At 37.8% G+C, this 27,285-nt stretch overlaps 1 protein-coding gene across 14 annotated transcripts in view; it reads right to left on the bottom strand.

The window, feature by feature from the left end:
• Positions 1–27,285, bottom strand: part of LOC140514418 (TP53-binding protein 1-like) — a 130,669-nt gene that overhangs the window by 51,306 nt on the left and 52,078 nt on the right. For all 14 annotated transcript variants that reach the window (XR_011970594.1, XR_011970595.1, XR_011970596.1 and 11 more), the window contains 2 exons: positions 4,784–5,014; positions 385–442 (listed from right to left, as the gene is read on the bottom strand). Coding sequence is in view for 11 of the 14 variants with exons in the window: in XM_072624740.1 (XP_072480841.1) it covers positions 385–442; positions 4,784–5,014 (289 nt within the window). In the remaining 3 variants the exon portion in view is untranslated. The remainder of the gene's footprint in view (positions 1–384; positions 443–4,783; positions 5,015–27,285) is intronic.

The raw sequence follows: 27,285 nt of genomic DNA, 5'->3' as shown, positions 1-27,285 counted from the left end.
TGCTTCAATCTTATATAATGGCTACCAGCTGACAGCCATAAGGGACAAAGCCCATAAGACCCTCTAGAAGACCACCCAGCTGTCTCCTGCCACACATTAGAGCCCCGCCAAGGCTAAAGAGGCTCAGGATGAGGATTCTAATATGATTACTGGAGCAAATTTTTAAAAATTGTTTTTGTCAACATTTTAGTCAAGAATTAGCAGACAAAACACTGGTCTTATAAGAGTATTAATGAAAAAAACTGTGACATTCAATCTTTCCTCCTACAAATCCTTTCTTCTAGGTTTCATTTTAATTTTTTTCTACTATCGATAAATCATCTTTTCCTTCATTACCAGTGGCTCTGTATGAGACTGCTCTGCATAGCAACAAGCTCTGGTTACCTGGCAACAGACTCAGCAACAGCAGTGGATCCATTTTTCTTTTCACCACTTATAGGCTCTGAACAAAAACACAGGCAAGGAGGGAAGGGAGAAAAATAGAGAAATAATCCAGTTAGTATCATACCTAAAAACCTCCTTATTCTTCTACTCTTTCTTCCCCCACTCAGCAGTAGGAAGAAATAGGAATAAAGAATAGGAACAGAAGGAAAAAATCATTAACTATGATTTAACAATACAAGCATTCCCCATTCCTAACAATCCATATCCTCACTGTTGTGAACTAAGTGGACATAACCAAAAATATTATATGAAATTACTTAGCTGCAGGTTCTAAAACTGTCACCTACATATCTCTAAATCAGGGGTCCCTTAACCTGGGGTTTGTTCATTTTTTTAATATCTACCTTTTTAAAGTTAAATATTTTTAAATTTTAATTTGGCTTCAAATATAAATCATTGTATTTCAATATAATTGGTTTCCTTTGTAATTTACATATTTTATTCTGTGCATTTTAAAATATTATTTTCAGGTGTTCATAAGCTTTACTAGACTGTGCAAAGGATCCATGACACAAACAGGTTAAGAACCTCAGATCTAAATAAAGATAAATTGAGTAATTAAAATAATATTTCACCTTTGTATAATGTTTTAAAGTCTGAAAAGCACTTCACAAATATTAACTTCTCAAATATTATCATCAAAACTAAGCAGCAGAGATGAGGAAGGTGAGGCTCAGAAAGATTGCCTGACATGGCTAAGTTCACTCAACTAGTGTCTGGGGTAGGATTCAGATACAGGTCTTCCTGAATTCCTGACTCCAAGTTCAATGACCTAGCTATTCCGCATTCTGCCTCTCCCTGAGATGGTAGTCATGATACCATAAAAATCATCCACATAGAAACTGGAGTCCCTAAGAACAATAAAACAACTTAGTCATATGAAAAAATGCTCTAAATCATTATTGATTAGAGACACGCAAATTAAAATGACCTTGAAATAGCATTTCATACCTATCACATTGGCTAAAATGAATGAAAGGGAAGGCAGCAAATGTTGGAGAGGAGATAGAAAAATTGGGACACTAAGTCATTATTGGTGGAATTGTGAACTGATCTAACCATTGCGGGGAGCAATCTGGAATTGTGCACAGACAGTTATTAAACTGCCTACCCTTTGACCCAGCAATATCACCACTAAGTCTACTTCCAAAGACGACTGGGAAAGAGGAAAAGAACCTCTATGTTCTAAAATATTTATAGCAGCTCTTTTGTGGTGGTAAACAACTGGAAAATGTAGTTACGGTATATGATTTGGATAGAATACTACTAAGCTATGACAAATAACTAGCTCGGTCATCTGAGAAAAACAGGGAAAGACTTGTACGAGATAAGGAGGAGCGAAATGAGCAGATCCAAGAGAATGCTGTATACAGTAACAGCAACAGTTTTAAGAACAACTTTGAGTAAGTTACTTTAACTATTATAAATATCCAAATTCACTACAAAGGACACATGCATCCAGAGAAAGAACTAACAAACAGAAGTATATATAGAATGATTTTATGTTTATATACATATTTGTGTCTAATGGCAGCCATCTCTGGGAGGAGGAGGGGAGGAAGGGGAAAGTGGAGGGAAGAAAAAAGGAAAAACAATTATGATAACTTCAATATATATTTAAAGGGAATAACAAGTTGTACAATCACCTCTTTTTACCGTACTGTGTTATGAAAATGCTTGTTTTATTCCGTAAATTAAAACTTTTTGTAAAAAACAATTTTTTTTTAAAAGAAGAAGAGTGAGCAACTTGAAAAGTGGTTTGGATAATCCAAGTTCAGCTGAAAAATCTGAGGAGTAATAGGGAAGATTACTTACCAACTATGAGTTTTATTATTTTCATCGTTTATAAATGAGATACAAACATTCATGGAGACTGACTTAACTTGTGTTCCAGTGACTATGATCTCTGACAGTAGAAACAAAAGGCAGAAAGCTCCACGTCCTTCCCTAACCCTTCTCCATTGCAGTGCCTTCCCTCTGTTCTCTCCTGTTTATCCGGTATATTGCATCTGTTTGCAGGCTGTCTCCCCTATTAGACTGTGAGCTCCTTGAGGGAGCCTCTTTATTGTATGATGTAAGGGAGCACAGAGTAAGAGCAGGAAGGAACCTTAGGGATTATCTTAGTCTCACTCCCTCATTTTACCGTTAGAGTAGAAGGCAGCAGAGCCAGGACTCAAGCCTAAGTCCTTTGACTCTAAATCTACTCTCCTGGAGCATCATTTTGCCCCTGGTTCCAGCCCTAGGCTTGGATTTCAACGAACTGCAGTACAATTCCAATCTGTTAACTGGAATGAGTGACCAAGAGCCTTTTCTTTGGCCTCAAAACTTTTGCCTTTCAAGTCTATAAACTTCCCTGGTAAACAGATCCCCAACTCAAGGCATGTGCCTACAAGGACCCAATACCGTGGAAACAGCACTAGAATCCAGAAGAAACTGAACACTGTAATTAGTACCATGTTCGATAAACACATCTGCTAACTCGGTTAAGGACTCGATATTCTACAACTATTAGAAAAAATGGAAAGCAATCTGAGAGAATTTGAAGATTTCAAGCCATGTTCCATAATGTGCTCAAAATGGGTGCAGAACCAACACAGAAAAGGTTATATTAAACACATCAGAGAAGGAAGTGATAAGGCATTTTCACAATTGGAAGGGAGGGAAGTTTTTGACCAAACACGGGATAGAAATATTGCAAAGTAAAAGAGAGAGGTGTTATTGTATAAAATTGAAAGGGCTTTTGAACAAACAAAAGCAATGCAGGCAGAATCAGAACAAATAACTATTTGGGGGAAAAAATCTCTGCAGCAAATATCTCTGATGAGGTGCTGACATCTAAACTACAGAGAAAATCGGTACAAACAGAAAATAAGACTCATCTTCCAGTAAATAAATGGTCAAATACTATGAATAAGAGGTCTGCAAATAAAGAACTCTAGGCTACCAACAATCACCTGAAATCTCTAAGCGTAAGAAAAACGCAAGTGAAAACAGCTCGGAAGCTCTATTCCACACCCTTCAGACGGGCAGAGAGAACCAAAAACGGAAAAGGAAAATTGCTGGAAGGGCCACGGGAGAACAGGCACGTTAATTAATGCACTGCTGGTGGAACTGGGAAGTTGTCAAGTCAATCTGGAAAATAATTTGAAAAATATATCCAAAAGATACAAACTGTGTATACCCTTTGATCCAGTGTAAAACAAACAAGAAAGAGCACTAGGTTTAGGGGCAGAGGGCCTGGGTTCAAGTTCCAACTTTGCTACTAACTACCTGTGTTGCAAATTATTTAACCCAAGGTACTATTAAATTCTATGATCCTATGACTTTTGAAAGTACAGGGTTGATATGGCTTCTTGGGTTCAGAGATTTGCCACATCTAATCCCTAACAACCTAATATTCTCCTTCTGCCAATGCCACTCTATCCTGGTACCCATCTTCAATGCCTACTTGCCCTAGGACCCACATCTCCATACATCCCAATCAGAAAATACTTTCTAGTTTTAAAAAAAATCCTAACAAAGGAAAAGAAACTATACAAAAAGAGTAAGACAAGGTAAATGAGCAGCAAACTATCTATTCTCATACTGTCTATAGTCTCATACTAAGTGATCCTAAATTGTTCTGTCTCACTATAATTCCTCAGTCCTCATGTGTCCCATACTGATTCACTCTTGACCTAGAACTCCACTCAGCTCATTCAATTCCCTTGTGGTCTCAAACGAAAATACTGTCTTTTCTCCTTGAAAGATGCCATGCTAATTTTATGATGTTCCCATATCATCCCACAAGGGCATTATGGCTCTAGTTTATTCACATTCCATCATACCAGGTTCACTATCAAATAACTAGGGAGTTTTTGATTGAATAATCAAGAATATTTAGTACTTCTAGTATACTATTACTTAATGACCCAAATCAAAGTATGAAAATGCAACCATTATAGACAGCATTCCCAGTGCTTCAATAATGAGGAAATTCATCCCAACACAAAGTCACCTCTCCCCAAAATTCACACTAGCTAATCTTTCTACTGTTAACACTGCTTAGGAAAAAAAGGGAGTTTGCATGATATATCCTTATACTGTCAGAGATCATCAGTGTGCTGGTTAGTTTTGCTGAACTTTAAAAAATTGTTTTTAATTTTTGTTCTAAGGCAAATTCAGAGGGAAAGGAGAAGGATGTACTAAGAGAAGATTATGATATTAAAAACAAAAAGCATCAATAAAACTGAGAAAAAATTTAAAAAGAAAGAGGGAGTGCTAAGAATAGCCAAGATTATTGCTTAATTGGGTCAATAATACAAAATACCAAAGGGGCCAGAAACTTTTCATAGCTTACCCAGATATGCATAAAAAGATAACTTCCTTTCCAAACTCAATTGCAAGGACTCTTCACTCGCCTCAGTCTCAGGGCTCACCAGTTTCATTTTCAGACTCAATTTTTCATCCACTTCTGGGACAGCTCTGGAATCCCCTTTTTCACTTTCATCAGTAACATCGTTGGACCCCACAGAACTTTCAGCCATGACATCACTGGCTGCTAAGGGGCTCTCTGAATAGCTGTCCACAACTGAAAGAAAGGAAGGAGGAGGAAGAAGAAAAAAACCCCACTAAAGCACACACATTAAATACAGCCTCTCAGGGTCTTCCGTTTGCCTCTGCAATTCCACAGGTCTGCAAGATCCAAGCTGTTGTACCTAGAAGAGATCCTGTCACAAATATCCACAACTACACGCTGTCATTGACACCTGGTCTTAAGAGGAGCAACAGGATTCAGTTCCACTTCCACATCTGGATTTAGGATGCTGCATGAGCCCTCAGCCAACCCACATCTGCCAGCATCAGGCATAGGTAGCAGGAAACTCCAGACGGCATGACAGTTACCTCCCAGCACTGACTAGAGAAAACAAATAGATTAATGTAGAACGCTACTGCGCTGCTGAAGAGGAGCGAGCTACCTAACCATCCCTGCCTGTCAAGCAGAAATATGACATGCACATGGTGTTGCCCAGGAACACATCTGTGAGCTTTAATGTCCCTGCCTAAAACCGAGCTTTCTCTCTTTTCAGGCAGTCTGGTAAACTCTCCTCCCTCCTTTTCCGATGCTCATTCTAACTTTTCCTTTTCTCCAGTGTTCCACACAAGGTAGCTGCTTACTCAATCAATGAATGACCAAAACATTTATGAAGCACTTACTATGTGCCCAGCCCTCTGCTACATTTTGGGATTGCAAAGTCTCCTGCCCTCAAGATTACAGCAATGTTTAATTTTTTTTTTTGGTAGTTGACTCCCCTCTACACCTTGATTATCTTCTGTGAAAAAGCAAGCACGGTCAACTTCTACTATACAAATGGTATATTGTTTAAAAGGTCAAAAAAATTATCAAAATGTAAGAAACTGGAAACTGTCACCAGATCCTCAATGGGACTAGAATGAGACTATGAAGATCTGCAGTCAGTCACATTCTTTAAAGTTTACTCCTGAAGCAAGAAGAATAAATGATATAACCCAGTCCCAATTTCTTCGCTGGTCCTAAGGATATCCTTTTTATAAAGGATGACACCTCAGAGTTTCTAGCTCAAAGAGTGTCAGTTTCATATCACTCATCAATAGGAGTACTGTATCTCCTTGGACCTAATTTAAGATGCCCAATCAAAGGTGGAGTTGTGTTGGTCAATGGTGGGATAACATCATCTTCCTTAGGCAAAGTGAAATGAAATGGTGTTTCTGAAAAAGACAGACACAAAATAAGCAATAAAAGAGTAAACTTTAAAGGAGGCCGACTGGGAACCATTCTATTCCCTTGTCCCCAAATTCTCCTCCCGTCATACCATTCCCAGGCGTCATGTCTCCTTCGTAATTTCCATTTCCTCACCATATTGTCTTACAACCCTTAGATGAATATAGATGAATTTAAGCAATGACTGTATAGGCAACTTTATCCTAGAAACTACCCCATAACCTGTTCTGCTATTCAACTACCAACTATTAACTTCTTTCAGTTTGTGGTTTATTTGTTGTTAACTTTTTAAGAACTCTTTTTTCAAAGCAAGTCTTTAATGTTATAAAGATACACTAGAAAGTGTCTCTTCTCTCCTTTTTCCAAACTAATTCTCACCTTTTAGGAAAGACAAGTACTAAAATCAGAGGCCTTGGCTTTAGAAATACCTAGCACAGTGTGTCCTGCACATAGAAGGAGATTAATATTAGGGAAAAGAAATTAAGCTGATCTTTTCTTGAATTATTTAAATCTTAAAATCCCACCCCCAAAAAAATCATAGCAAAGAGGATTACACTGACAGACCTAATATCATCCCGTCTAAGTAAGAGAGAGTCTCCAAAATACACTTAAACTGTGAGAGCAACAAAACGTTCAGTATTTTACAATTTGCATAAAAGTAGCATTACTGTTACAAAATGAAACTAAATAGATCATTTAATAAAATTTCCTGCCTAAAGCATAACAGTCCTCTATAACATTCCTGACAAGCTGCCTGCATTCCCTGTTCTTACAGAACTAAGCGATTCCTTTGTACAGCCTCGTTTCCATTTTTGGTATGCCCTCTTTTCATTCCATAATCAGTAAGTTCTCTATAAGTCACACTGCTGTCTGAGGCTTCTCCTCCTTATCTTCTTCATCAAGATTGTTCACACATACCTTTTTAAAACTCTAACGAGCTCAATGACCAGCCATGAAGCAAGACGGGAGAGCTAATGCATTCAAGTAGAAGAATAAGACATATATTTTTTAGACGTGACAAATGTGAGAAGTTGTTTCGTTTGACTATGCATCTTTGTTACAAGGGTCTTCTTTTTCTTGTCTTTTTGGTGGGGGGATGAACAGGAAGAAAATAGTTTTATGGATTGAAAAAAATTATTTAAAAATTTTTGTTCTTCATTTCCTATTTCTCCTAAATTGAGTGACTTTGCTCAGTGGGTGTCAATCCATGACAGTATACTTATCTTCACCAAACTTCTTCCAATCTAATTCTCCTCAAGTCTAGGTTACATATGATATTCCATTGAGTGTTCTCTCCCTGGTAATTCTAAGATGTTCTATGTTCTATCAACGTTTTCAGTGTTTCTACTTCATTTATCAATTCTACCTTGCTCATCTAAATCTGAATCTGAGTAAGATTCCTGTGAACTTTCTCCATCTTGTGAAAAGCTAAACTATTGGTAAAGCAAATAAAGAAAGCCCAATTCAAATGCCACTCCTCTGTGAAGCTGAGGTACTGCTAACTTACTGTCCAGCCTAGTTAACTTTTTCCCCCAAATATGTTATATCCTATAACTAAATCTAGATTATATCTATAAGACTGTGTTTATTTACTGGTGTTAAGATCTCAATTTTATTATTTTCCACACCCTGCACAATGTTCTACAAATATCTGAGGTCATGAATTATCAATCCAGTCTTTCTTTTCATTTGTTTTGCAGTCCCCTCCACTGTTATCTGTATTTCTATGCCACATCTATCATTCTCTATCGTATCCTATTCAGTGGGTATATCTGTACACTGTTCTCAAATGAGCAAATCTCCACACAAGTATATTCTTTCTAGTCCTTATGAGATCTACCTTTAGTTAAGATGCAAACAGCTCAATCCTCTTCTCTAACATTAATAGCCACCTGTTCACTTCCTGAATTCTCCTCTTCTAAATTCCCAATTTCCTGACAAATCTTTGGCCCAGAAATCTCTCTGTGTCTCTGTGTCTGTGTCTGTGTCTGTGTGTCTGTCTCTCTCTCTCTCTTTCTCTCTCTCTCTCTCTCTCTCTCACACACACACACACACACACACACACCCCTTTCTTTTGTCTTTAACCTCCTTGGGGCATACATATATATTTTAAGCACACATATACACGCACATATACATACACACACACACACACACACACTTGTGTGTGTGTGTGTGTGTATTCCCCTAAGGAGGTTAAAGAAAGGTCCCATACACAGCAAAATATTCATTGAAGCCCTTTTTGTGGTGGCAAAGAAATGAAAACAACATAGATCCCCACTGACTGGAGAATGGCTAAAAACAATTATGGTACATGAATGTAATGGAATATTACATAATAAAAAATACAGAAATGGAGAAGACTTACATGAACTGACAGAAATCAAAGTAACAGGACCAGGAAACCTTACACATAATGACCACAATAATATAAATGGAAAGAATCAAAAAAAGCCCGGAACACTGTCATTAGAACGACTGCGTAGCCTGACCCTGGAGAACAGGTAAGAAAACGTGGCTCCCTTTCTACTTGCGTGGGTGGGGAACCGCAGAAACACCGCATATAGTACCAACTATGGTTTCCTGGTTGGTTTTGAGCTGCCTTTTTTCCTTTTCCTTTTTATCCATTGTTACAAGGGATAAACTGCTAGGCAGGGAAGGCAGGCATGGGCTACACTGAAAAAAGAAGGTATAATTAAAAGGCTGTGGCGAGTGATCAGATATGGGGACGAGAAGGAAGAGTCAGAGATGAATGAAAAGCTAAACTTCTATGAAGTGACAGTATCAACCAAACTACCAGAGAAGTACTTTACAGAGCTAGGGAAAGAAAACAAAGGCCAGGACTCTCAAGAGAATGCAAGGACCTAAAACACTCCCGAAGGACTCTTGAGGCAAAGGCCATCCACATCCAGAGGAAGAACTGTGGAATAGGAACACAGAATGAAGCAGACTATCTTCTCGTGTGATGTTTTGTTTTGGTTTGGTTTTTCTCATAGTTTCTCCCATTCGTTTTAATTCTTCTGTGCAACATGACTAATGCGAAAATGTGTTTAATAAGAATGTATGTGTAGAGCCCACATAAGACTGCAAGTCGTCTCAGGTCGGGGGAGGGAGGGAGAGAAAATTTAAATCTTAAGGAAGTGATTGATGAACACTGAAAAGAAATTAATTAAATTAAAAAACAAACAACAACAACAAAAAGAATCTCAGGAGAAATTATGAAAAAAAATTGAGAAAAAAAAGACAGTTAATAGTACCACACCTTGAATTATACTACAAAGACAGGGTCATCTAAGTAATTTGGTACTAGCTTAAAAAAGAGATCTTGATTCTTAGAACAAATTAGATACTTAACATACAGAAGCAAATAAACGGTGGTAGAGTGTTTGAAAAGCTCCAAGACGCCAACTAACAGGGTAAAGATTTACTATCTGACAAAACTGCCATGAAAAATACAAAGTCGTCTAACAAAAATTAGGCACTGGCCTCCACCTCACACCATAGAGTCTCACACTAGTCCAAATGAACATGGCTTATACACCACCAATGACATAATAAATTAGACAAGCAAAGAAGAAATTAACTTTCAGATTTATGGTGATGGGAAAAGTTCGTGCACGATCAAACAAGGATGGAGAGGTGATATCACAGAAGACTGAAGAGACAACTTTACTCCACGAAAACTTTAAAGTTTTTATGTAAAGAAAACCAATGCAGTTAAAGTTACAAGAGAACCAAGTATAACTAGGGAAAAAAATCTTTGCAGAAAGTTTCTCTGATACAAGTCTCATTTCTAACATATATATGGGACTGATTCAAATCTGTAAGAACAAGAGCCAAAATGGTCAGAAACGACAAAGTTATCAAATGAAGAAATCTAGGCCATAACAACCACAAGCAAAATTTGAATTAAGCAGTGGTGTCAAGTAGGATCCTTACGGGCCACATTGTGATTTAGAAAATCATAAATTGGCATCATCTATATTGTACAGTACTTTTACTTTGTTAAACATTTCCCAAGTATGTTTTAATTTGGTCACCGCCTCACTAAGGACTAAGCAGTCTACAAGTTACAAATATGGCACCTCTGAATTAAAGAAACTCTAAGGTTCCATATAACACCCATCAAATTGGCAGAAGACAGATTATTTCATTAATTCATTATTGAAGGGACTACAGGAAAACAAGCAAACTAATGCACTGACGGAAGAGCTGTGAATTGGTCCAGATATTCCAGAGAACACTTTGGAACTATGCCCCAACAATCAATAAGCTGAGCATGTGCTTTGAACCAGGGATACGTAAGGCCTATAAGCCCAAAGAGATCAAAGAAACAGGCAAAGGCCTACAACGGCAGCTCTGTCCACAGCAGCAAACACTAGAAGCCAACAAGGCATCCTCCCCCTGGGAAGTGTTACACAAATACGCAAACAAATGTTCCAGAAAACGACTGCACCGTAAGAAACGGTGAAATGGGCAGTTTCAGAGAAATCTGTAAAAACTCGAATTTACCGCTACAGAATCAAATAAGGACTAAGAGGACAATTTACACAGTAACAACATTACTTTAAAAAAAACAGCTTCCCAAGACTTGAGAACTCTGATGAATGCAATTCAAAAGAAATAAATGTGAAGCATGTTATTCACCTCCTGCCTAAAGAGGTGAAGGCTCAAAATACAGAATGCGACATGTTTCTGGTCATGGCCAACAAGACAATCTGCTTTCCTTGACTACAAATATTTGCCATGATGATTTTTTTGGTTGCTGTTTAGGAGAGAAAATAAACGCTTGCTAATTGAACAAAAAACTGAGACGAACAGAGGAAGGGACAGACAGGGAGAAGCAACGGACAGCTTTGTGAATGCAGCACTGGAATTCTAGGGAGAGGTCAGAGATCTGACAGTCATCTGTGTACAGATAAAAAACATCGATATGAGAATGGATGAAAATTCAGAGAAAGAAAGAAGAGTGGAAACTTCTCTTACAGGGCAGGAGGATGGGGCAGGAGATGAAGAAATAGTCAAAAAAGGTGCGAGCAAAAGCAGAAGAAGGAAGTGCTACCGAAACATCAGGAATGGAAAGCATCAAGACGGAACAGGTAAAGAACCAATCAGTCAAAATGCAAGAGGGAGGGAAAAGATGAGGACTGCAGGGGGGAACCTTAAGACAGAAGTTTCAATGGAGAGGTGGGAATACAAACAGGCTATAGCAGGAGCCACTGCAGACTTCTCTTCTTGCTATTTAGTAATGAAAGGAAGAAAGAAGAGACAAGAGAACAGCTTGAGGGACTGCAGGATGGGAGACTGAACAGGACAAAGGAAAGAGAGTGATGGCACAACGGAATGAGATAAGAGAAGACGTGGGACACAACGAACCAAGGCCACACACAAAGGACTGAGCTTCAGCTAAAGCTAAAGAAGAATAAATCCTTGGGCATGGAGAAGTGAAAACATGAATAAGGACAGAGAAGCGAGGAGTAGGATCATGCCATGAGATTATAGATCATAGCATTACTTCAAATCGATGGGGATGCAGAGGTCATCTAGTCCAAACACCCTCGTTTTACAGATGAGGAAACAGAGGTCTGTAAGCATTAAATTACTTGTCAAAGCCGTTAAATAGCTAGTAAGTAGATCAGGTCCTCTTCACTGTACTATGTCGCCAGTTGGTCAAACAGGTTTTTAAAGTGGTTTACTGTGTATCAGGCACTCTAAGTTCTGTGAATAAAAATAAAGGCAAAAATGTCTTCTCTGCTCTCAAGGAGCTCATTATAATGAGGGAGAGAATAAGAAAATAATTATGCACATACAAGATATACACAAGATAGAAGGTAATCTCCGAGGGAAGGCTGAATCTTGAAGGAAGTCAGCAGCAAGGAGGCGATGGTAAGGAAGGAAGGCACTGCAGGTGTGGGGGAGAGCAGTACAAAAGCACAGGGATTGGTGTATACACAAGGTAGGGCAGTATAAATAGATCATAAGAGTAAAGAACAAAATGTAGTAGAAGACTGGAAAGGTAAGAAAACATCAGACTCTGAAATGCTGTAAGCACCAGAGATTTTTTATTTGAACCTACAAGTCAAATGGGGGTCACTGAAGTTTAATGAGGGAGGAGGGGGATAACATCATGAGATCAGCACCTTATGAAATCACTGGCAGCTGAGTGGAGGATGAAATGGAATGGGGAAAAGACTTCAAGTAGGGAAACCACCTGGAGGGCTATTCCAATAATCTAGGAAAGAAAATGTGGTGAAGGTCTGTAGGCACTAGGTGAGTTAACAAAGGACACGTTATAAGGACATGTTATAAAGGCAGCAACAACACACTTTGCCAACAGACTGGATACACGGAGTGCAAGTAAAGAACTGAGAACAATACCGAGGATATTGTACAAGCCTGCCCTCCAGAGTAAAAGGGCAATTGAGAAGAAGTATGGATTAGGGGCCTTGGTGGGGGAGGGGTGCAATCTCCTGAATTTAAATGAATTTAAAAAAAGATGAGGTTATTTCTTGAGAGGGGAAAGAAAGATTGGAATTGAAGGCTTAAGGGGAAATGAGAAGTTTTAGAAGAGTCACTGCAGTCCAAGTCATGATCAATATGGGATGGATAAAAGGCCTGTTACTCAGCAGCAAGGGTCCAATACAGACTAAACAGAACACACATTCAGGGAATGCAGTCCATAAGTCCGGATGCTTTCTTCCCGAAGGTTTCACTTACTAGAGAACAGGAACAGAAGAGGCAAAAAAACGGAAGGAGAGCTAAGCATTGATGGGGAAGAAACGGTGGAAGAGCTAAGGGCCTATCAGCTCAAGGCTTGTTGAACTGGCTGACAATTTAATCAAGCTGGCCCAAAGAAGAAAGTCGGACCAGAATAACATGGATGACATGGGAGAATGAGAAAGAATGGAGGGATCAAAAATCAGAATATTTTAGTTAGGATCTAAGAAATCATCTACCACATGGAAGCTAACGTCTCCATGAGACAAGGAATATTAAAACAAAGTCAAAAGACTGAAAAAAAGAAGAAAATGTAAGGTATCGAATGGCCAAAAAAAAATGACTTGAAAAGCAGATCCAGGACAGAGAATTTGAGAAGTCACTGGACTAAGGAGAAAACATGCTACTTACCTCTTGAGAGGCAACAAAATGAGATGATTTTTTCTGATGCGGCCAATATGGAAATTTGTTTTGATTAACTCTATGTAATTTTCCCTTTAGACCTCAAGCAGGGGGAAAGAGTTGGTGTGGAAGGGTGAGAAGGCAGATTTCTGCTTGTTGAAATATATATCTGTGTATGTGTGTGTGTAATTTTTTTAAAACAAATTATTAGACTTCCTGAAAACCATGACCAAAAAAAGAAACAAAAAATGTTTCAAGAAAATCTATAAAAGAAACTATCCAAATTTCTTAGAACCATAGGACAAAATAAAAGTAGAAAGAATCCACCCATCACCTCCTGAAAAAAACCCAAAGGAAAACTCTCAGGAACATTATAGCCAAAACTTAGAGCTCTCACATAAAAGAAAAAATAATGCAAGCATGCAGAAAAGAGGAATTTGAGTCACCACTCAAAAGAAATGGAAAGTTTGGAAATATGATATTCCAAAAGGCTTATAAACAAGAATAACTTACTAGAAAAACTATCATTCTATAGTGAGAAAAACGAACTTTTAATAAAAGAGGACTTCCAAGCAATCCTAATGAAAAGACCAAACATTCCTTTGAAATTCAAACACAAGAGTTAAGAGAAACATAAAAAGAGAAACATGAACAAATAATTATAACTTCCCAATGACAAAACAAAAATGCTTACAATCTAAGATGAGGAGATAAAATAAGTAAACCCTCAGAACTCTATCACCATTGGGTTTTATAGAAGAATTCTAATGAAACATTATTTCTATTATAGCTTGATGATTTTAAAAGAATGGAAAAGAAAGAGAAAGAGGAATATAGTAAGGGAGGAAAGGGAGAGAAAAGTTAAGCAAAATCATCTCACATAATCCCGGTGCACAAGTAGAAATCTACAGAAATAAAGAGGAAACGGTGAATCTAACTCTCATCTCAACTGGTCAGAGGGAAGAATGCACACACATACATCCATAATTGGGTATAGAAATATACATTACTCAAGGGGGAAATAGGAGGGAAGGGGAGAAAGGGAGGAGGAATTAGAGGGAGAATGGATATTGGCAGGAATTATTCCTAAGAAAAAGGAGAGGGAAAGGAAAGGGAACAAGCATCTCTTAAGGACCCACTACATATCCCAAGCACTACATTAAGGGCTTGACAAATATTAGCTCATTTGATAAACAAACTCTAGGGATATAAAAAATATATATATTCATAGTTCTTTTTGTGGTGGTCCCCAAGGGTGGGCCCATGAATTAGGGAAGGATTCAACAAGTTATGAAATATAAATGCGATGGTGACACTGTGATATCACATATAAATCTGACAGTGTCCTATGGTGCTACAAGAAATTATGAAGAGATGATTTCAGAGATGATGGAATATACTACTCACCTCCTTACAGAGAGATAAAAGCACAGACATGAACGATGCAGACGTGTGTTTTATTTGACTGTAAGTGTGTGTAAGAGGGCTTCTCTTTTTTTTTTATTTTTTATTTTTTATTTTTTTTTATTTTTATTTTTTTAACGTTTAACAATCACTGCCATACAATTGCGATTTTATCCCTCCCCACCCCCCCCCACTACCTCCCTCCCTCCCCACGACTGCATACAATTCTGTATAGATTCTACATATACTTTCCTATTGAGTATATTTTCACTATAGTCATGCTATGTAGTCAGACTAAGATAAATGAAAGAATCCGTATAACAAATCAGAACATGATACACAAACAGATACACATACACAAACATGATCTGCTACATTATGTGAGTGACTTCCATATTTCTCTCTCTGAGTGTGGAAGGCATTTTGCCTTGAGGTCCACCATTGGGATTTTTTTTTTTTCAGAAGTTCTTGTGTTATTACAAAAATCTAAGTCTACCAGAAAAAACTCTCACACACTGTGGTTGTTGCTGTGCATAAAGTTCTCCTGGTTCTGCTCCTTTCACTCAGCATCAGGTTATATAAGTCCTTCCAGGCCTCTCTGAAGTCTTCTTGTTCATCATTTCTTATGGCACAATAGTACTCCATTACATTCATATACCATAATTTATTCAGCCATTCCCCAATTGATAAGAGGGCTTCTCTTGTTCTCTCTTCTTCAACTTTGGGGGTAAAAGAGAAAGCAGATTTTTGCTTACTGATTTTTGTAAAAGGGATAGTTTCAGGTATGATGAGTCTAAAATGGGACCAGTCCAGTGGGTAACAGTAGAGTGAAGGTAAAGTGGACCACGAATTCCAGGAACCATAAAATGTTAAAAGAATCAGCAATTTCAATATTGAAGCCCCCCAAGGAAATAGGAGAGAAAAAAAGACTAAGCATCAAAGCCACTGAAAAAGGTAGAAAAATGACCTATGTGCTGGCAGGTAACAGCTGTTGGAAGAAGCATGGCAGAACGAGAATCTGGAGGCAGGAATGAGAAGCAAGGACTATGCCAGGTTTTCCAGGCTCATATGAGATGTGAGGAATAGGAAAGAGGAGCTAGAATTGAAGTGTGCTGCCAAAAATGTGGACTCGTCAGGGAAAAGCTAGATTTTAGTTAATGGCTAAAAGAATCAGAATGAAGGGGAGACAGTGTCATCTGTTTTTCTTTCTTCTGATGACTGGTATCCCTATCTCACCCAGGCCTGATTCCCATACTGACACATTCTGTTTTTCTGACTTAGCCCAGTTTGCCCCTCTGAGGGCTCATCATAATGGTGCCAGACTTCGTGTGAACAACTGACTCGGAGCTCCTAAATTCTAGTGCTCCATCAGCTTCTACGTCTCCCTAAAGGCAGCGGTTACAGCCTCCTCCAAAACCACCCAATCATGTAATTTCAAGAGTATGGTGAGCTCTCCAGTGAGGAAACTCCTGCCAGCAATACAAAACTGCAATGGGTCATCCACTTTTCGTTTTAGAGCACTGCCTGAGGCACCAAGAGGCTAACTGACTTGCCTGAAGTCACACAGCCAGTATGTGTCAGAGGTTAAAATGCAGATTTTGCTCATTCATTTGGTCAGTTCTTTGTCCATTACCAACTCACTGCCACTCAAAGGCTACACTGCAGAGAAAAGGAATATGAAGACGGGCAGGAGTAAATAAGGATGAGAGCATGGTAGGGAGAAGCAGCACAAAGGGTGACCCAAACAGACCACAACGACCCACAGACAGTAATGATGACAGTCAGCATTCTGTAGGGCATGTGTATGATCAAATTAGGGGATTGGAAAATGGAGAGGTAAACTGCAGAAACAAAAAAAAAAGGGGAAAAGGAACAGAGGATTTCCTCAGCTGGGCAGAGGAAAGAAGAATACATCAAAAAATTGGGGGGTATTAAAAAACATATCAATAAAAATACACTTTTTCAAGAAAAGAAAATCTCCCATTTAGAACATTGATGACTAACATGTGCTTCTCTAATCTAGTCTACAGGTTCTGTTGTCACCAAGCAAGAACAGGTTTTGTGTCCTGTTCAGTCTGCCTCATTTCTACAAGCAGAATGAGAGTCTGAACGTATGGGTGAAGTTCTCCCAGATTTGTTTTCTGGAGTCAATACGATATTTCCTCATTCCTGAAGATTTTATAGCACAAAGGTTCCATTTATTATTCAATGAGACTCAACAAACACTTACTAAGCACATGTTATGAGCAAGGCACTGCCTTAGGCACCAGGTGAATAGTCCCTGTTCTCAAAAAATATAAAGAAGTGTTTTGTATTGAACATACAGCTCCAGGAGTCCAGGGTTTCTTTTCAGTCCTCCTCAGTATCGTTTTTTCTACTTTCGACCTCTTGACATTAGTTTAAACTCTTTTATTCCTGCTAGAAATTTATCTCTTTAATAAAATAAAGCAGCAGCACAAATGAAAAGCGATTATTTTGCTTACATGATCTCGACAGTGAGGGCCCAAAGTGGTGGGCTGCCTTGTGCCACAATGCTGCTGCTTTAGGGCCACGTGGCGCACCTCAACCCTAACGTAGCACAAAGTTGTAAACCTGGACAGCAACCTTAGGAAATGCATTGTAAAATAAAAATATCTTCAAAAACCTGCTCAACTCCAGTAGACATATGACTAGAAGTGACTTCCTGGCCTTCTTCTGATGTATTCAACAAGTTCCAACAAGAAGCTGCAGTCCAGCGGACTCCCAAATATTTAGAGTGCTACGGTCAGGGTCCAGGCCATAACAAAGTGCAGCATCATCAAGCGTTCACCTGACCACAGAAAGCATTTTCACACCAAGGGATGGGAAATCTTTTCATCACATATGTGTGTGTATCTATACTTCAGGTGTTCATTCTGACAGGTCACTGCTAATTTTAACTACTGCAAACATACAATGTTTAAAGGCAGAGAAATCTGTGTTAAAACTTGGTTCTAAAAGCAGACTGTCAGGGCGAGCCAAGATGGCGGAGTAGAAGGATGGACCTGTTCTAGCTCTACCCCCATAGCCCATATTAAACAAATTCTAGAGCAGCAGAAGCCACAAAATGACACAGTGAAAGAGATTTCCAGCCCAAGACAGCCTGGAAGGCCGACAGGAAACATCTATCGCACTGGGCTAGGAGCAGAGCGCAGCCCAGTCCAGCCCTGGTCACGCTGAATGGCACAAACAGAACAGAAAAAGGTTTCAGGCATAGAATCACGGGCAGCAGCTGCGGTTCCCAGATTTCTCAACCCACAAACACCAAAAACAGCTTCAAAGGTCACGTGGGTGAGAGGGGAGTGGCTTCTGGCCCCAGGGCTGTGGCAGCCGCCACAGCAGCCATGGCTACAGTGTTCATTTTTGGAGCCCTTGGCCTAAAGACCCTGGGGGAATTGAGCAGCCAATGTGGGTCTCAGTCCTGAGTAGCAGTCCTAGGGTAAGAAGGACTGCCGGCTTGGTGGAGCTGGTGGAGGCTCTGGGGAGGGAATCCTACTCACAGATCCTGGGCAGAAAAGCTTGTGGTTGCTCCCAGACCACAGCACAGGCCAGAAGAGGAGTAAACTCCTCTCCCTTGATTGTGCCACCTTGGAGGAACTGAGAACTTAAAGCTCCCTCCTCTTGACAAAGGATTCAAAAGTCAAGTAACTGGCTGGGAAAATGTCCCAAAAAGGGGAAAAAAATAAGACTACAGAAGGTTACTTTCTTGGTGAAAAATTATTTTCTTCTATCCTTTCAGATGAAGAAGATCTAAGCATACTATCAGAGGAAGACATAAAAGTCAAGGCTTTTGCATGCAAAACCTCCAAAATAAATACACAATGGTCTCAGGCCATGGAAGACCTCAAAAAGGATTTTGAAAATCAAGTAGGAGACGTGGAAGAAAAACTGGGAAGAGAAATAAAAGTGATACAAGAAAATCATGAAAAACAAATCAACAGCTTACTGAAGGAGACCTAAAAAAATGCTGCAAGAAATAACACCTTTAAAAATAGACTAACCCAAATGGCAAAAGAGGTTCAAAAAGCCAATGAGGAGAAGAATACCTTAAAAAGCAGAATTGGTCAAATGGAAAAGGAAGTCCAAAAGCTCACTGAAGAAAATAGTTCTTTAAAAATTAGAATGGAGAAGATGGAAGCTAATGACTTTATAACAAATCAAGAAATTATAAAACAAAACCAAAAGGATGAAAAAAAATAGAAAACAATGTGAAATATGTGATTGGAAAAAACAACTGACCTGGAAAACAGATCCAAGAGAGATAATTTTAAAATTATTGGTCTGCCTGAAAACCATGATCAAAAAAAGAGCCTTGACATCATCCTTCAAGAAATTATCAAAGAAAACTGCCCTGGTATTCTAAAACCAGAAAGTAAAACAGAAATGGAAAAAATTCATTGATCACCTCTTGAAAGAGACCCCAAAAGGAAAACTCCTAGGAATATTGTAGCCAAGTTCCAGAGTTCCCAGGTCAAGGAAAAAATATTACAAGCAGCCAGAAAGAAACGATTCAAGTATTGTGGAAATGCAATCAGGAGAACACAGGATTTAGCAGCTTCTACACTAAGGGACTGGAGAGCTTGGAATATGATATTACAGAGGACTAAAACCAAGAATCACCTACACAGCAAAACTGAGTGCAATACTTCAGGGAAAAAATGGAATTTCAATGAAATAAAGGACTTCCAAGCATTGTATTCTAGTTGAAAAGACCAGAGCTGAATAGAAAATCTGACTTTCAAATACAAGAATCCAAAGAAACAGGAAAATGTAAACAAGAAAGAGAAGCCATAAGGAACTCATTGAAGTTGAACTGTTTACGTTCCTACATGGAAAGATGATATTTGTAATTCATGAGATCTTTTTCAGTACTAGAGCAGTTAGAGAAAATATACATATATACACACACATCCATACACACACACATAGAGGGCGCAGGGTGAGTTGAACATGAAGGAATACCTAAAAAATAAAATTTACTGCCTCCTTACTAGGAGTAAGAGAAAGAGAAAGCTAGAATATAGTAAATCATCTCACAAAAAAGAGGCAAGAAAGAGCTTTTACAATGGAGGGGAAGAGGGCAGAGATGAAAGGGAATAAGTGAGCCTTACTCTCATGGAATTTGGCTTAAGGAGGGAATAACACACTCAGTTGGGTACAGAAATCTAATCTATTTTACACTGCAAGAAGGAGAAGGAGATAGGAGAGGGAAGATAATAGAAGGGACAGCAAATTGAGGAAAAGGACAATCGGAAGCATTGTGGGGGGACAAGTCAAGGGAAAGAATGGAATAAATGGAGAGCAGGAAGACAGAGGGTAATGTAGTTAGTCTTTTGCAACATAACTATTATGGAAGTATTTTGCATGGCTACACATGTATGACCTATATTGAATTGCTTACTTTCTCAATGAGGGTGGGTGGGGAGGGAGGAAGGAAGAGAATATGGAACTCAAAGCTTTAAAAATGAGTATTAAATATCATTTTTGCATGCAACTGGTAAATAAGATGTACAGACACTGGGGTATAGAAATCATTTTTGCCCTACAGAGAAATAGAGGGGAGGGAGACAGAAGAAGTGGGGGGTGATAGAAGAAAGGACAGACTAAAGGAAGGGGTGGATGGCGTACATGCTATCCTGGGGTGGGGGTTGAGGAGACATGGGGAGAAAATTTGGAATTCAAATTTTTGTGGAAGTGAATGTTGAAAACTGAATATAGGTGTGTGTGTAGGAAAATATATATATTTTAAAGGCAGAAGTGACACCTATTGTGGTGGCAGCAGCAATGGGAAATATTGGGAGTGCTTGATTCCCAGAGACACTAAGTAGATTAAACATCTAGTCAGAAAGATATTACAAGAGATTACTTGTTTATTACTATTACTGGGTAGAAGACCAGAAACCATTTGCAAACTCTACTGCCCATTTTCCAATTCTGGGTTGCAGTTCCAAAGGAAGAGAGGGGTGTTTGTGGTCCCAGGAGAGCAGGGGCCATACCTGGGTGTGGAGTTGTGGTCACAAGCAAGGAGTGCTTTATATGGGTAAGGACCAGAACACAGACCAGGAGAGCAGTGATCAGACCTCTCCCTACATTACACCACTTTGGAAGCACCAAAAACTCACAGTCCCCCAGAACTAGCTGTGAAATAGCAGGACATAAAAGCCTGAACCTCAGAACAGTCACATACATACACACACGCACGCACGCAGGCACACACACGCACGCACGCACACACACACCACAAACCACACACCACCATCACCACCCATCAGCAGAGGTAAGCAGAGCCCAACTCTAACATGAAATGTAAAGCTGAGAAACAGACTGGGAAAATGAAAAATAAAAAAGGAACCCAACCAATAAAAAGTTACTATAGTGACAGAGAAAATCAAAACACAAATTCATGAGACAATGAATTGGAAAAAAAAAAAAAACTAAATGTAAAGCCTCAAAGAAAAAACTGCAGATTGGAAACAAACCCAACAAGAATTCCTAGAGAACTAAAGGGATTTAAAAATGAGAAAAAAATGATTTTGAAAATCAAATAATGATAAAGAAAATTTGGGGAAAAGAAATGGGAGTAATACAAGAAAATTATGAAAAGAGAATTAACAGCTTGATATAGGAGGCTCAAAAATTTTTGAAGAAAATATCTCTTTAAAATTCAAAATTGGCCAAACAGTAAAACAGGCACAAAAAACTACTAAAGAAAACCTCTTAAAAATCTCAATTGGCCAAATGGCAAAAGAAGAACAAAACCTCACTGAAGAAAATAATTTCTTAAAAATCAGAACTGGTGAAGTAAAAGCTAATGCCTCTACGAGATATAAGAAAAAATAAAACAAAATCAAAAGAACATATCAAACATCTCATAGGAAAAAGACTAACCCGGAAAATAGATCATGGAGAGATAATTTTAAAATCATTGGACTATCTGAAAGTCATGATCAAAAAAAGAGCCTAGACCTCACATATCAAGAAATTATAAAGGAAAACAGCCAAGATACCTTATAACTAAAGAACACCTCCTAAAAGAGATCACAAAATGAAAATGCCCAGGAACATCACAGCCAAATTTTAAAGCTTCTAGGGTCAAGGAGAAAATACAGAAAGCAGCAGGGAAGAAAAAGAATTTAAACACCACAGAGAGGATAACAAGACTTAGGGAGCAGAGGGTTTAGAATATGGTATTCCAGAAGGCAAAGGAGCTAGGATAAATATAAAAAAAGAACCAAAAACTACCTGGCAAAACTGAGCATTATCACACAATGAAAGGCGGAAAGGGAAGAGAGGAACAGACTTGAATGAAACAGAGGATTGCATTCCTGATGAAAACAATTAGAGCTGGAGAGAAAATTTGATAAAACAAAAGTTTCAAGAGAAATATAAAAAGGTAAACATGAGCGAGAAATTCTAAGGAATTTAACAAGGTTAAATGGTTTACATTACCGAAAATGAAGGGGACACATCTAGAGCCTAAGACAACTAAGGGAGTTTAGGAGCCTACTTAAACTGAAGGCTAAGTGTGAATCTAATATGTTGGGATGGACTCAAAAGAAAAATGGATGGGTGAGAAAGAAAGATGTGCTGGGAAAAGAAGGAAGGGAAAGGAAGAATAAGGAGCATTATCTCACAAGAGTCATGCAAGGGGACAGAATGGGGAGAATAACTAGAGAGACACAAACAAGACTTGAACCTCACTCTCATCTGAACTGGTTCAAAGAGGGAAGAACAGAAGCAAGAAGAGGGTGAAAGGGTGAAGACAGAAAAGCATAAAGACAAGAGGATGGAGGGAAATAAACAGTAATCAATCCTGACTGTGAACGTGCATGAGATGAATTTATGCACAAAACAGAAGCAAAGGGCAAAATGGCTTAGGAACCAGAATTCAATATGAGTTGTTTGGGAGAGACACACTTGTAACAGAAAGACACAAAGCTAAAATAAGAGGCTGGAGCAGAATCTATGATACTTCAACTAAAGTACAAAAGGCTGGAGCAGTAGCCATGACCTCAAAGCAAAAGGAAAATTACACCTCATTAAAATACATACTAATCAGGGAAATGCTGCTGTTGTTATGTTCATCCTTCGTTGCTGAAGAAGACCATGCTATCATAGAAATGATGACATGACTTGCACCTGACTTTATTTTGAGTGAGGGAGGGCTGTGCAGGTCACCAGCCTCACTTCTCCTCCAGAGCCATCTGAATCTAGTGACCAGATATTCATCAGGATGACTGGAGATGACCCAGGATGCATTGGGAGACTTTGTACCTGAATAGACCTTGGCCTAAAGGGGCCAAGGTCTCCCTTTGCATCCTGGGCCAATCAAGGAAACTATATTTTGCTAAAAGGTAGCATAGAAAATGAAATCAATATTAAACGTATAAACACCAAATGGCACAGCATTCAAATTCTTAAAACTGAAATTAAATGAAACACAAGAGGAAACACAGTAAAACTATACTAGTGAGGGACCTCACTTTACTCTTCTCAGACCTGGATAAATCTAACCACAAAATAAATAAGAAGGAAATTAGGGAGATAAATATAATTTTAGAAAAATTAGGTGGGAAAGACTGGATCAGAATAAAAAGGAGTATACCATTTTCATAGTTCTACATGGCACCACGAAAACTGACCACGTATTAGGGCATAAAAACTTCATTAACAAATATAGGAAAACAAATATTCAATGCACCCCATTTCAGAACATCAATCATGCAATAAAAAATGCATTCAATAAAGGGTCTTTGAAGTCAAATTAAAAGTTGGAAACTAAATTATCTAACCTTAAAGAATGAATAGATCAAAGAACAAATCCAGAAACAATCAATCATTTAATTAAAGATAATGGTAACAATAAGACAATATACCAAAATTTCTGGGATGCAGCCAAAGCACTATTTAAGAGAAAATTTATATCTCTAAGTGCTTAAATCAATAAAAGAGAGAAAAAGGAAATCAGTGAAGTGGATATGCTACTAAAAAAACAAATTAAAAATATTTAATTAAACAACAAAATAGAAATCGTGAAAATCAAAGAAGAAATTAATAAAACTGCAAGTTTAAAAAACTAAACTACTAAATAAAATGAAATGGACTAGATATGCAAGTAGAAGACTAGAAAAAGAACAAATTAAAAATCCACAAAATAGAAATCCTGAAAAATCAAAGGAGATTAATAAAATTTAATGTAAAACAGCAACAACAAAACACTGAAATAAGTCACTGGTGAATCTGGTTTCTTTTCAGTAGCAAAAATGAAAAGGATGAATGTGTAACCAATTAAGATGAAATTAAAGTAACTGACTACATCAATAACAAACGCAACAAAAATCAAATGACTGTGATTATATCAGCAGATGCAAAAAACTCAACAAAATACAACACTCATTCCTATTAAAAACACTGGAAAACACAGAAATAAATAAAACTTTTCTTAAAATGACAAGTAATATTTTTCTAAACTCAAGAGCAAACATTATCTGTAATGAGAATAAAATACAAGCCTTTTCAAGAAGATAAGGGGTGAAACAGGGATGTCCATTATCACATTATTCAATACTGTGCTAGAAATGCTAGCTATAAAAATAAGACAAGAAAAAGAAATTGCAGGAATAAGAATAGTCAATGAAGAAATAAAACTATTTCTTTTTGCAGATAATGGTATACTTAACTTGAGAGAATCTACTAAAAAACAAATTGAAACAATTCACAAATCTAGCAAAGTTGCAGGATATAAAACACATGCAGCATTTCTATATATTACTAGCAAAACCAAGCAGGAAAAGATAAAAAGAAAAATTCTATTTAAAATAACCACAAGCAACATAAAATACTTGGGCTTCTGGCTGCCAAGAACTCCCAGGAATTTTAGGAGCACCATTACAAAACACTTTCCACACAAATACAAACAGATCTAACTAACTGGAAAAATGTTAAATGCATGGGTAGGCCAAGCCAATATAATAAAAATGATAAATCTACCTAAATTAATTATCCAGTACCTTACCAATCAAAAAAAATTATTTGATAGAGCCAGAAAAAAACGGTAACAAAATTCATCTAGAAGAACAAAACATCAATTATCAAGGGAATCAATGAACAAAATGTTAAGGAAGGCAGCCCAGTAGCACCGGCTTTCAAACTCAATTGCAAAGTGGTAGTCATGGAAACAATCTGGTACTGGCTAAGAAACAGAGTGGTGGTTGAGTGCAACAGATAGGTACACAATGCGTAGTAGGAAACGACCATTGTAATGTAGTGTTCGATAAACCCAAAGATCCACTAACTGACAAAAATTGCTGAGAAAACTGGAAAGCAGTTTGGCAGAAACTAGATATAGCTTTTCACAATGTGAGAATACATCTCACGATGTGTACCAAGATAAGGCCAAAATGGGTACATGGTTTAGACATAAATGGTGACATCATGAGCAAATTAGGTGAGCATGGAAAATTTTTACCTATCAGATCCATGAATAAGGAAAGAATTTATGACCAAACAACAGATTGAAAGGGCTGCAGAAAGTAAAACAGATCATTTTTTTATATAAAATTAAAACAGTTTTGCACAAAGAAAACAAATGCAGTCAAGATTAGAAGGAAAGCAAAGAAACTGGGGAGGAAAAATCACAAATTTTTCCTGATAAAAGCCTCATCTCTCAAACATAGAGGGAACAGAGTCAAATTTTAAAAAATAAGAGCCATTTCCCAACCGAAAAATGGTCCAAGGATATGAACAGGCAGTTTTCTAAAGAAATAAAAGCTATCTATAGTAATATTAAAAAATGCTCTAAATCAATCTTGACTAGAGAAATGTAAATTAAAACCTTCTAAGGTACCCCGTAGGGGCAGGCAGCTGTACATAAGAGTATTGGGCCTACAAATAGGAAGACCTGAGTTCAAATCCAACCTCAGATACTAAGTATGGGCAGACGACTTAATTCATCAGCTTCCTCACCTGTAAAATGAGCTAAAGAAGGAAATGGCAAACGCCTTCAGTATCTTTGCCAAGAAAACCCCAAATGCAGTCACGAAAAATCAGACATGACTAAAAGGACTAAACAACAATAAACCATTCTTTCCAAGTTCATTTTCTTGAATGGCCATCCCACTTCTTCATGGAATAGAACATACTCTGAGCTGTCAAATTAAGAATATAACAGTAATGAAGATGTAAATTAAATCAAAGAAAATGGATCTATTCCATTTCACATCTAACTGTCACTCCTCCAGTGTTACTAACATTATTTCAATGATCAGCCTTAGCTGGGTCTCAGGCCAGACTTCGTGCAGATATGTTTTTCTCTCCACCCTTCACTGTTCACTGTTCTGTGAGACTGCTACACATAATCTTCGCTCATTCTCCTCATAACATTTCGCCAATAAGCACACTCTCTAAAAGGATCCACTAGCCAAGCAAATAAAATCCTTGCTGGCTACGGCAATTTCTGGGCTATTTAGGTCTCCTTGTTATAGTGATTGCTTTCATCAGTTAAACTTCTCCAAGACATGGTAAATAAGCAGTCAACATACTTACTTTTGCCTCTATCTTATAATAAATAGGCTGAGTAAAAGCTGTTGTAATAGCACAAAATACTGTCATCTCACCTTTATTCTTTTTTTCTAACTCCATGTTAAATTTAACCTCTAAAACTGATCATAAATTGTTACCAGCTTCTGATCGAGCTACATACAGACAGCAGATTCTGAAATAATAAACATTTCCAATCAGCTACGATGTGCTCAACTTCATATTTTTATGTAATGCTGTTCAGTGTTTAACATGTGCAGGTGAAAAGAACATCTATAACTAAGGAGAAATTACTAATTTGCCAAAGCATAAATATATTATGAAAGTGTTTTAAATGCCTTGATTAGAAGCTATTACTATAGGAATACAATGTATTCTTAATTTAAAAGTCATCAAATTTTCATCCCAAATATTATGGAGTAAAAGAAGCATTTCAACCTTAAACTTTCATGAATTTATGTGGGATATGTACAATTTAGGTTAGGAAAAAAAGTTTTCAGACTTCTCTAAAAATAATTTGAATGTAAGGATTTTTTTCCCAGAATTTTCCCAGATAATTGTTATCTGTTAGTTACTTTAGTTTGTTTGATTTGCGTTTACAAAAACAACAACAAAATATTTTTCACCTTTAATTAACACACAACATCCACAAGAGTAGACGAAAAAAAAAATCCTAAGTAGGTAAGCCTACTTCTTTCTGAAACAATGTGGACTTTGACATGAGTCATTTCTTTTGTTTTTTAAACAAATAACCGCAATTTTTATTTGGATGCCATGTTCACAATGTTACAATTCTGAGGATAAATCTTTTCTTTAAAAGCTATGATTCCACAATAAAAAACCAAAGAATAAGTGATACTTTCACAAGAAAAATTTTTTAAACAAAATAAAAGGAGTATAGGACCCAAAATCCTGCAATTTACACCATTTCTCCTCAGGTTTGAGTTTTCCTCAAGAGGCACATGCTGGACTATTCATTTGGATCACCGGGTCACAGATTTAGCGCTGGAAGGAACCTTACA

This window comes from Notamacropus eugenii, chromosome 7 (assembly GCF_028372415.1).
Source record: "Notamacropus eugenii isolate mMacEug1 chromosome 7, mMacEug1.pri_v2, whole genome shotgun sequence".
NCBI lineage: Eukaryota > Metazoa > Chordata > Mammalia > Diprotodontia > Macropodidae > Notamacropus > Notamacropus eugenii.
The sequence above is the reverse complement of the archived record's forward strand: the minus strand, read 5'-3'. Positions and strand labels throughout refer to the sequence as shown.